The following is a 10,269-nucleotide window of genomic DNA, read 5'->3' as shown; positions in this document are numbered from 1 at the left end:
GGTACCAACCTTGCCAAGTAATGAAAACAAGATTCTCTATGCAAACCTCCCAGCTTTTTTTTTTTCCCCCATAAATCCACTAAAGCTTTTCTTTTTACACATTTTATTTTTCGCATTCAAGAATGGATTTGATTATAAGGATTGTTTTGTGTGTTTGTTTCATTTAAGTAGGCTCCATGCCTAGCACGGAGCCCATCATGGGGCTTTGAACTCATGACCCAGAGATCAAGACCTGAGCTGAGATCAGGAGGTAGACGCTGAACTGACTGAGCCACCTGGGTGCCCCTATGGTAAAGACTGTTAAGAGCCATTTTTCAGCATTTAATAATACATTCAAAAATAAGTGAATGGATGATTTTCTCTGGTTTATAATCCATCTCCCATGAAGCAGGGGGCAGTTCCGGCATCACACATTCAGCCCTTTCCTTCATATTGAAGGACAAGCTTCCCTGGTATGGTTGAACCCCAGAAAGCCAGCTGCACCTGGTGTCCTTGAGGCACTAGGATGACACACAAGGCAGCTGCCGCTGGCAGTGACAGGATTCCCTCCTGTGACCACAACCTCTTGTTGTTCCTGCCCCATCCCCAGCCTGGGTTTAGGCATCCTCGGGATTCCCACGTGTTTTTTCTGGTTGTAAATGTGGAAATATTCAAGAACCTTCATGGCTGAAACTCTTTTGAGCCTGGGATGAACTCAAGCATTCAGTCATCCCATAAAAAATATTTATCAGCTCACAAACCTTTCATTGGCTTTTCTCACAGTTTTTGATGTCTTGATAAAAAGGCATCTGCTGACAGGTCGAGTGCTGCGGAAAGGCCTAGCAGGGCATGGAGTCCAGAAAGTCATGCAGAGTGCTATCTCGCGGCCTTCTGAGTGACTGGCTCATGGCCAAGAGTCCAGAACCGGCCACTTTGGACTCTTTTCCTCTGCTCCGTAGTTGTCTGGCCACTGAAGCTTCCCCCCCCCCCGTTTCAAAATCCCTTTAGAAAATGTTTTCCCAAAGGCTTCCTTGCTTCAGGTTTTTTTTTTTTTTTCTTGTCTTTCATCTAATTGGGATGAGAGCCACTGTTTTGTCCCTTCTACCCAGACACTAAGTGCCTTGGCTGAAGGCCATGGTCTTGTTCCTGGGCCATGAGCTAGGTGCTGGTCTTGTGACAAAGAAAGGGAGTGAGCCTCACCTAGGTACGGTCCCCTCTGAAAGCCCCACTTCTGGTGGGGTGCCGCTGCCTCAGACCTCAAGGTCTCGGGTCATCAGCTAGAAATAGTTCTCCCCCTGGTGCCAAGGTGCAGAGGAAAATCACTCCTCCCCCGCCATTCCTGGCAGAAACCAGGGGCAGGACGGTGTGCCTGGTACAACCTCAGAAATCAAAAAGCTCTGGCACTAAGTGTCAGGGACGGTAGCAAAAGAAGTGCTTCGCAGGCTCTGCTGTCCAAGGGCCACCCATCGGAAAGGGAGGGGGATACATTTTTTTCAGAACTTGAGGGACATAGCATTAAGCTTCCTGTCCAAAATGCCCTAAGACTCATGTTTTGCCTTAAAAGTTCATGTGAATTTTTCTACTCATAAAATGTCAACTTGGTTAAATAAAAAATTAGCACATTCTCTGATCTTGATTAAAATTTCACATGTATTGGGGCGCCTGAGTGGCTCAGTGGGTTAAGCCTTTTTCTCTTGGTTTCGGTTCAGATCATGATCTAGGGGTCATGAGATGGAGCATTGGGCTCCGTGCTCAGTGGTGACAGTGTTTGGGACCCTCTCCCCCTCTACCTCTGTCCCTCCCCGTGCCACACGCGTACCTGCGCATGCTCTCTCTCTTTCTAATAAATAAATAAATCTTTAAAATTTTTTTCACAGATGTTATATGGCTTTAACTTCCAAGAACCTCAAACCCAGTTTCTGAAATGGGAGTCATGTTTACAGTCCGGAGAAGTGATCAGATGTCTGCCATTCCTGAGATTTCTGATACTGCGGAAACCTTACTTAACTGCGTTCTCGGTTTCCTCCCTGGTAAGTAAGGACCGTAACATATCTACCCTCATATCCTAACTAGATAAAGATTACCTAGAAAAATTTGTACAGAGCTAGTATGTTGCATTGTGAAGCACCCAGTAAATGGGACTTTTCTGTGTGAGAATGTGCATGTGCTGCAACGCCGGGGGAAAGGAAAATCAAACATCATTCCTTATGTGCAACACATTTTGGCTTAGGGGTTATCTCATCCACACAGAGGAAACTCCTGCTAAAGGGAAGTCACATCACCTGTACTTTCAACCAGGTGTCCCAGATCGTCTGCAGGCAGTTCCGGTAGAAAGCGTATCTCTGTCTTGAGTGACCATCGCTTGCCTGGACTTAGCACTACTTATTTGGTGGTAGCCCTAAATCTTGCAATTTTAAGCAACCATGAATGTGAACATAAAACGAGCTTTTTAATGCACATAGCCTGTGGTGTAAGTAATACAAATTGTGAACATTTGCTCCCCTGAGGTATATATTCTGTATTTGGGGAGAAACAAATCTAAATATGGCAAGTCTTAATTTAAAGGTCCGTTAAAGGCTTAAGAATGTGTCATATTGGAGACTGTGATCTGGAGCCAGTTCGTGCGTAGAATCTATCTTTAGTCCCCATTCCAGCCTTGACACACAGATCGCAAACCATTCTCCTCAAAGCTGGAGACCCCTGGAAATAACACACGGCACATGAAGACAACCGCATTCCTTGGTATTCAGAGAAGGATAGTAAGGGACAAAGAGACTGTGGAGACACATACAGAATGAAAGCACCTCATGCAATCCTCAAAACCACCCTGTGAATTAGGTGTTACTGTCACCATTTTGTTGACAAGGAAGGGGAGGCTCTGAAAAATTCATTGCCAGCGATCATAAGCCTTGTCTGTGGTAGAACCAGGAAATGAGGCCGGGTCTGCTGGCCTCCAACGTCCGCACACTTCCTCCTGTCCCCTGGCGGCCAGGGGGCGGGGCGGGGGGAGGAGCCTGGCATCAGAATGATCTTCGAGATTCCCGCATTCCACCACCTTGGTTTGAGGCAATCAGTGGTAAACCATTAGCATGAAGGGAGTTTACAGAAACCCAGCCGGTTGACATTTGTTTAATTTTTTATTTGAACATCAAATAGATTGAGAAAATTGTTTACAAGTGCTTGAGCATCCCGCTGGACTCCTTACTTTTTAAAGGTGCGAAAGAGGTTTACAAGTGTGTTTCATTAAACAAAGCAAAGCTGCAACGAAACAGAATCACATCAGTAATAGTATGCATCTGCGAAAAGGCATATTAAACCATCAGACACAATTTGGCATATAAGCCTTTTCCCATAAAACAAGAGCTCTACATTGAAGAGTATGTTGTGCACAAAAAGCATTGTTTATAAGCTGTGAGAGAACATAAACTGGCATAATTTCACTTATTAATTCAAGTTTCTATGACCAATGACCTCTCTGTGAATGCAAAGGGGTCCACATCTCAGGCACCTACTCATGGGGCTGTATGCTGTTTCCAGGGTACACAGCTCTATACAAACACACTGAAGATGGATTTGGAATATGGCAGCATTTACATATTTTAAAAGTTCAGGCACATTTGGATGCAAAAAAAAAAAAAAAAGAAGAAGAAGAAGAGAAATTGTCCTTGAACCTCTGAAAGACAGTGCAAAATTGAAGTGCCAAAGTAGAGCCAGCGGTTACTTAGAAAACAATGACAAACGACATAGAAAGAGGCCACACTCACTTTAACCCAAATGAGAAGGAGATGTGGCCAGAAACAGAGGAATCACACTAATGAAAAGATGAATATTTGGGACCACAGTTGAATTTCTTTGCTCCAGCTGCGAGTAAGTTTTCAGGGAGTTCACCTAGGAAGTGTGCGGTGTAATCTGGATTGTCCTCCCAAGCCTTGCACCAAAGGGAAGCAGGATTGCCTCACAAACTACTCTACGATTCTAACTGCCTTCCGAGTAACTCGTTTCCTAAAGCGGATTTGCCTGTGAACATTAGCTACTACTACAGTCCTAGTGATCATTCCCAGCATCCACAGTCCATCTCAGAGTGGGAAAATATGAATAGGAAGGGATATGCATTGGTTTCATGTAGGGGTACTCTAAACCAACAGCCTAAATCAGTGGCCATTTCAGTGTATAAGATTTTAATGTAAGAACACCTTCATGTGATCGAGAGTAAATGATCAAGAAGTCCGTTATTTGATCAGCCCACAAAAAGGCATGGGATACGGCATGGTTAGATAGCCTTGCAAGGTTCAGAGGAAACTCTAACCAATGACTCTACTTCCTTTGGGGCTGGATTTTGCAACCTCTGTAGAGTCTTCTCTTTGGATGAACTAGCTTCTCTGATGGTTGCACATCAGCCTTCCAGAATCATCACAGCAAGCCCAGAGCTAAGCAAGGGCCAAAAGAAACTCAGATTGCTAGCTATTCCTTAGACTGTCCAGTGGACGATGCCTGGTCTGCCATAGAACTCCAGATGCCATTTTAGAAATGGCTACCATCCGTAGTTCACAGGGCACAAGAGGGGTACAGAAGCCTGGTGCAAACCCCAAATACCAGTATCCATGTGCCTCAAAATACTTGCAAAGCTCTTATTACTGTATTTCCCACTCTCGAAATTCCTGAACCTACTTCCCCACCCTACCCTAACGCCCAGGTTGATTATATCTTTCAAAACTTAAATTACCTCAGCATGGCGGGGGTGGGGGTGGGGGGGAGAGAAGCACGTTCCCTACCCCCAACAGCAGTATCAGCTGCAAAGTGTCAGCTGTCTAATAGTGGCGCTTCAAAGAAGAATGAAAAGAGATTTCTAAAATTATTTGAATTTTCCTGGGCTAACATTCCAACCATCTGGTGTTCTCTGCCCATCTCAAAGGTAGTAGTATCTTTAACATGAATACAAACACATTAGATGAATAATGTAAAACCCTCCACTTTATTATTGTTTGGATTTAGCTGGTATTACATCATCTATAGTACTAGAATTTTTTTGTCTGTTTTTCTTTTTTTAAAAGAAAATCTAAGTATAAACATTAAAAAGAACCCACTGACCCATTAGGTACTGTCCAAAAATATTACTACTGATATTTTGGTAAAGTAAAATTAGCTGCCCTGAATAATTTTCCTTTGCAGGCATAATCTCTGCTACATAAGATTGTCTATCATTCGATATCCAACAATAGGCATCTGGATTAGTGCTATTCTGTCTACTGTGGATATAAAAGTTGATATGAAATGTGATCTTCATTTAAATGAATAATCACCAGGCCCTAGGTATCAATGACTCCATACATGACAAGGTAGCTATACAAAAAAAACTAAATGTTTTTCGTTGGTTTTGCATGTTTAACCCAGTCAAATTAAATCCAGAACGGAATTACTACATTCAATTGTCTGATAAAGCATTGCAATTTCAAAAAAAATATATATTATACTATATAAGGTGCTTCTTAAACAAAACAACAACAAAAGAATTATGTTCTAAACACGTTCTTAACTGCAGATACACAAAATTGCTCCTAAATTCAGATGCACATATATGAAAAAAAACTTTTTTTATTTTTTGGCCCTCCCAGGTTCCCAGTCCTTTGGTGCTCACTTACTAAGTAATCAAAAATGAGTGAAATCTACTTTTTGAAATAGGCATCCCAAGAGAAGTCCTAGAAGCTTGACTGGGTCGTTGGCTAACACATCACTTCTCAGTGGGGTTTGAATTATAGACAATGAGGTCACCGGAGGAAACCAAACTTACTTTTTGGCTGAGAAGAAGAGATACACCCTAGTTGCTCTGGGGAAGCAAAGGCCTAGGGTAGGCTGCCCTGTGGCTGGACTGAGCCTTTCTCGTTTAGCCTGCAGGTCAAAGGATTCCTACAGCTCCCCATTCTAGTCTTGCTTTCTTGGCTTATGAAGTTTAATGAAATGAGCTTCGGGGGAGTTTTTTTCCCCAAGGCCAAACCCTGGTTTCTGGATGAGCTCTAAACGACCAAGAACGAGTAGAGTCTGACCAGGTCCCAGGCAGCCTGAGGAGTGAGCCTCCATTCCGTGCTTTCTAGCCTCAGTCAGTCGTGTGCTGGGCCAACCAACAGGAAGAACACAGCTGTTTACTGCTGTTCCTTCCAGTCAGGGTGGTGAGAAGAGAAGGGCCACCCATGGATCCCAGGGCAGCCCCACTGTGCCCACAGGGCCTGCCAGGGGCACTCCTGGGTAGAGCTACAGCCCGAGGCAGGGTCACCGTGAACCTTCAGTTTTCTCGGGTTGCTGCCCTATTCTCCTCCTGTTCTCTAATATTTCCAATGATCATGCACATTCACTGTTGCTCCAAGTGTCCCAGCGCTAAGAGTGTCACCAGGGTGCCCACTGATTTAAACTGCCCTTGGTCATACGCTGGGCACTACTACCTGTGATGAATTTACTCTGTGTTAAGTTACACACCAGGAAGATCTGAGCAGCGCGCCCTCTGCTGGTGAGTGTGAGACCACAGGAGAACAGGGCCTGAAGCTGATGGGTGGGGCAAGTCCTGGCGGAAGAAGGCTTTCTTTCATAAATTGAAAGCAAAAAACAAACCCCAATAATTTATCCCTTAGAAGGAAACTGGTCTATGTGGAGGTGAATTAACTGCGACCAACTTGGTGTTTCCCATAGGTCCATGGGAAGCAAGAATTAACTGGAATCCAGGCCCCGCATGTAGTGTTCTCAAAAAACCAGTGTAAGAACATGCAGCAGCTCAAGGCGCAGCGTATCAAACCGACAGAGTTTTGACAATTAGGGGGCCTTCCTCCTCTGTGGGCATCTTGTATTCCTATAGGGCAAATGAGTAGACAATCACTGAATATTCGGCTCCAGCCATGCAACAGAGCAAAAGCTTTAAGGTATTACTTTAATAAAATGATACGTTGCTATAGGAATACAGGACAATGCCATAATGAACCCTTGACCTCGCTCTCTCCAAGTCAGCAAGGAAAGGAGCCACTTTCAAGTCTCTCCTGTGGCTTTTTCTTAGATCCACTAAGAAGCACTTCACAGAGATGAAACGTCCACTCTCCAGGTCTGGGTCTCAACAAGTAGCTTAAATGCACAGTCACCCAGTCCCAGCGCCTAGACTGAGTTTGGTCATGGAAAGCTACAGAATCCTCATGCTTAGTAATGTAGCAAAGAGAGAAGAGAGAGAGAGAGAGAGAGTCCAAGAATTTAGCCCTGGAATCCCTTTGGCTGTCCCCCAAAGAAGGCGTGCCACTAAGCACTGAGCAAGCAAACAAATGGCCACTCATATATCAGAAAGCCACGGTGGCGGGTGCGAGCTGGAGTGAGTGCGGGCGCGGGACTCTGCGATCGCCAAGTACGACGTGGGTAAAAGGCCGCGGGGATTCTCAGGACCTCGGGGTGGCCCCGGAGCTCTCAGACCGTGGAGGGGAAGCTCGCCGCCTCCTCGGTGATGTAATAGGCTTGCAGGGAATGTGACGAAGTGGCGCCCGTGGTGGCCAGCCGGCTCTCGCTCATCTCCTCCATGGGCGCGCTCCCGCCCCCACGGCCGGCGGGGGCGTGCAGGCGGTGCGCGTCCAGCATCTCCAGCAGCAGGTCGTAGAGAGGCACCACGTTCTTGCACTTCATGCTGTAGAGGTGCTCCATGCCTTTGTTGCTGCGGGGGCGGGAGACACGGGGAGGACCACGTTAGCGCGACCCGAGCTCTAGGCCCCGCTGCGACCCCCACCAAGGGCGAGGGAGGCAAACTCCAAAGACACCTGCCAACCTTTCTCGCCCTTTAAAGAGCCGTTTCAGGATCTGCCGTGCAGGTGGCTGCCTTCCCCTGACTCACTTGAGGTTCTCTTCCCCTCTAGTAGCATCCCATCTAAAAAGAGAAGAGGGACCAGACAGCCATGGAGGTGGGAATTTTTTAAAATGCAAAAAAACAGGAGTAGCCTGGGTGGCTCAGTCGGTTTAGCGGCTGCCATCAGCTCAGGTCTTGGCCCCAGGGTCCTGGGATCGAGCCCCATGTCGGGCTCCCTGCTGGGGGTGGGGGGGGGGGCTGCTTCTCCTTCTCCCTCTGCCTGCTGCTCTCACTATTTGTACTATCTCTGTATCAAATAAATAAAACCTTAAAAATAAATAAATAAATGCAGAAAACAGTTCAAGGACTTCCTTGTTTCAGACGTTCTAGGTGTTTGCTCATTAATCAGAATAAGATCTAAATTTCTTTCATGCACTGCAAGGTCTAAGTGATGGAGCTTCTGCCGAACTCTCAGAGCTCCCCCTGCCCTTCTCCCCTGGCTTATGCTTTTTAGCCCAGCCGGCTTTTGTGCTAGAAAGAAAAACGTAACTGAGCTTTTAAAGAAGGAGCTGGAAGAAACTGAGTTCTTCAGTTCCAGACACGGGTGTCTGCACTCGCTGCCTCCTCTGCCTGGGGCCTCCTTCCCCAGGAGGGGAATGCTGCCTCCTCTGAAAGATCTTTTGCTGCCACAGTCGTAGTGACTTCAAGGCCCTGTCTATGGCTTTGGCTGTCCTCTAACATTTATTCTGTTTTCCTCCCAGTGCCAGGACAACCTGAAATTCCTCTCCGGACACACGCAGGCTTATTCTTGCCGCACTCGCATACACCAGTACAGTCAGGGCAAGCTCCCTGCGGGGCAGCGATGTGCCTACCCTGTGGGCCTACAATGTGCTAGATACTCAGACAACAGGGACAAATGGACACAGGGAAATGTGGGTAAATGGCATTTCTTCTTTTAACCTCTGTCCTCCCCATCTTCCCCAAGCCACAGCTCTGCTCTTTCCCCACCCGCCACCCATGGAAAAGACATAGAGCAGCTCTTATCGATCTTGAGATATTTTAAAAAGAATTAAGTATCATGAGGAAACGGGACCAAAAGAGTGCCCTGGAAAATAGTTGCCTATTTTGGTAGGGGAAGAGTCAGCACAAGCTGGAAACAGGCCATGAAAATCCAACATCAGACTGTTCAGGTCTTACAACACTACAACCTAATTACATATCTAAGTGGAGTTTGTTTGTTTGTTTTTCACTTAAAATGCTGTTAATGTGAAGTGCCCGCTGGATCTCACACTGTCTTGCTTGTGCAACCTAATGAATACCATTCATAGTCACAAAAAATCTGGTGTTCTGAGTAACAACATATGGCTTGGGCCAAACTTAATAAAACAGAGTCCTGTGATTTAGGCTGGATGTAACAAGGCACCAAAACATTATCGTGTGTGTGTGTGTGTGTGTGTGTGTGTGTACACGCATGCACCCCAGTGAGAGAGAAAGAATATGCTCACAGCTTTCACTAGAAGAGCAGCTTCTTTTTAGCTTTTCACACAATTCAAGCAAACTCTAGAGAGTTCTCGCACTGCTGCTGCCCTGTGTCATACATTACCAATAAAACGACCAGAGCCCTATAAATTTAGTGAAGATATACTGGGATTTTAACTAATTAGGTTTGCTACTGCTGAAAAGCAGTGGACAGATTTGAAAATTCAGCAATTCCTACCAGCAAATAAAAACCTTCATCTGCAATACGGTTTCTACGATGTCTTGGACCTTCCTAGCCCCGAGTAAAAGCGAATACATTTCTTCAAGGGGAAATCTAGGAGAGGACTGTTATTCTGACACACCCCCTGCTCCCCTCTTTGTAATATTCATAAAAACAACAGAGGGGAAAGGACTGGAAATGTGTACTCTAAATGCAGTTCCCCGCTCTACCTGGCCAAGGTGAGTCCTCTGTTTATGACACCAGATACGCAGGAAGTCCCTGAGAAACAGAGACTTCAATCACTCTCTCTCTCGAACTTTGGCAAGTGGAAGTCATCAAACAGGAATTTTGAATTCACAGCGTAGGAAAAATAGTTGAGTCATTCTCATTCACCCATTTACTCACAGATTCATGCACTCAGCAATAATGTTGAGCCTACACAATACATAAAATGGGACTGTGAGGGATACAGAGAAAAATAAGATACTTTTTTTTTTTTCCAGAAGCTGCCAGTTTTCAGGGTTCTCTCCAGGGAGGGGGACTCTTGGGACTTTGATAGGACAAGCTTCTTGCCACTTGATGCATCATCTCAAGGTTTGAAAAGCCCCTTAAAATGTAAGCCAAGCCTCCAGACACCTTGGCTCTTCCCTCACAGCCACTAAGAAAAGAAATTTCATTTCCGTTTCTAGGGTCTGGGTGTAAGTCACACAAACTTCATCCCACATGGGTACCTGATTCCTAGTCTCATCACGTCTCCTCATTTTTATGGCCTTTCTGGAGTAAAGAATTT

At 45.6% G+C, this 10,269-nt stretch overlaps 1 protein-coding gene and 1 long non-coding RNA gene across 2 annotated transcripts in view; one reads left to right on the top strand and one right to left on the bottom strand.

The window, feature by feature from the left end:
* Nucleotides 1-223: 223 nt before the first annotated feature.
* Nucleotides 224-6,727, top strand: LOC132018400 (uncharacterized). Its single transcript, XR_009404525.1, has 3 exons — nt 224-290; nt 1,857-2,009; nt 6,658-6,727. It is a non-coding gene; the product is annotated as an uncharacterized LOC132018400 (long non-coding RNA).
* The window catches only part of ESR1 (estrogen receptor 1), a 388,052-nt gene continuing 380,880 nt past the window's right edge, over nt 3,098-10,269 (bottom strand). Inside the window, exon 9 of the mRNA XM_059401273.1 lies at nt 3,098-7,651. Coding sequence (XP_059257256.1) covers nt 7,411-7,651 — 241 coding nt within the window. The 3' untranslated portion in view covers nt 3,098-7,410. The remainder of the gene's footprint in view (nt 7,652-10,269) is intronic.

The sequence above is a fragment of the Mustela nigripes genome, chromosome 5 (genome assembly GCF_022355385.1).
Source record: "Mustela nigripes isolate SB6536 chromosome 5, MUSNIG.SB6536, whole genome shotgun sequence".
In the NCBI taxonomy this organism is placed as follows: Eukaryota; Metazoa; Chordata; class Mammalia; order Carnivora; family Mustelidae; genus Mustela; species Mustela nigripes.
The sequence above is the reverse complement of the archived record's forward strand: the minus strand, read 5'-3'. Positions and strand labels throughout refer to the sequence as shown.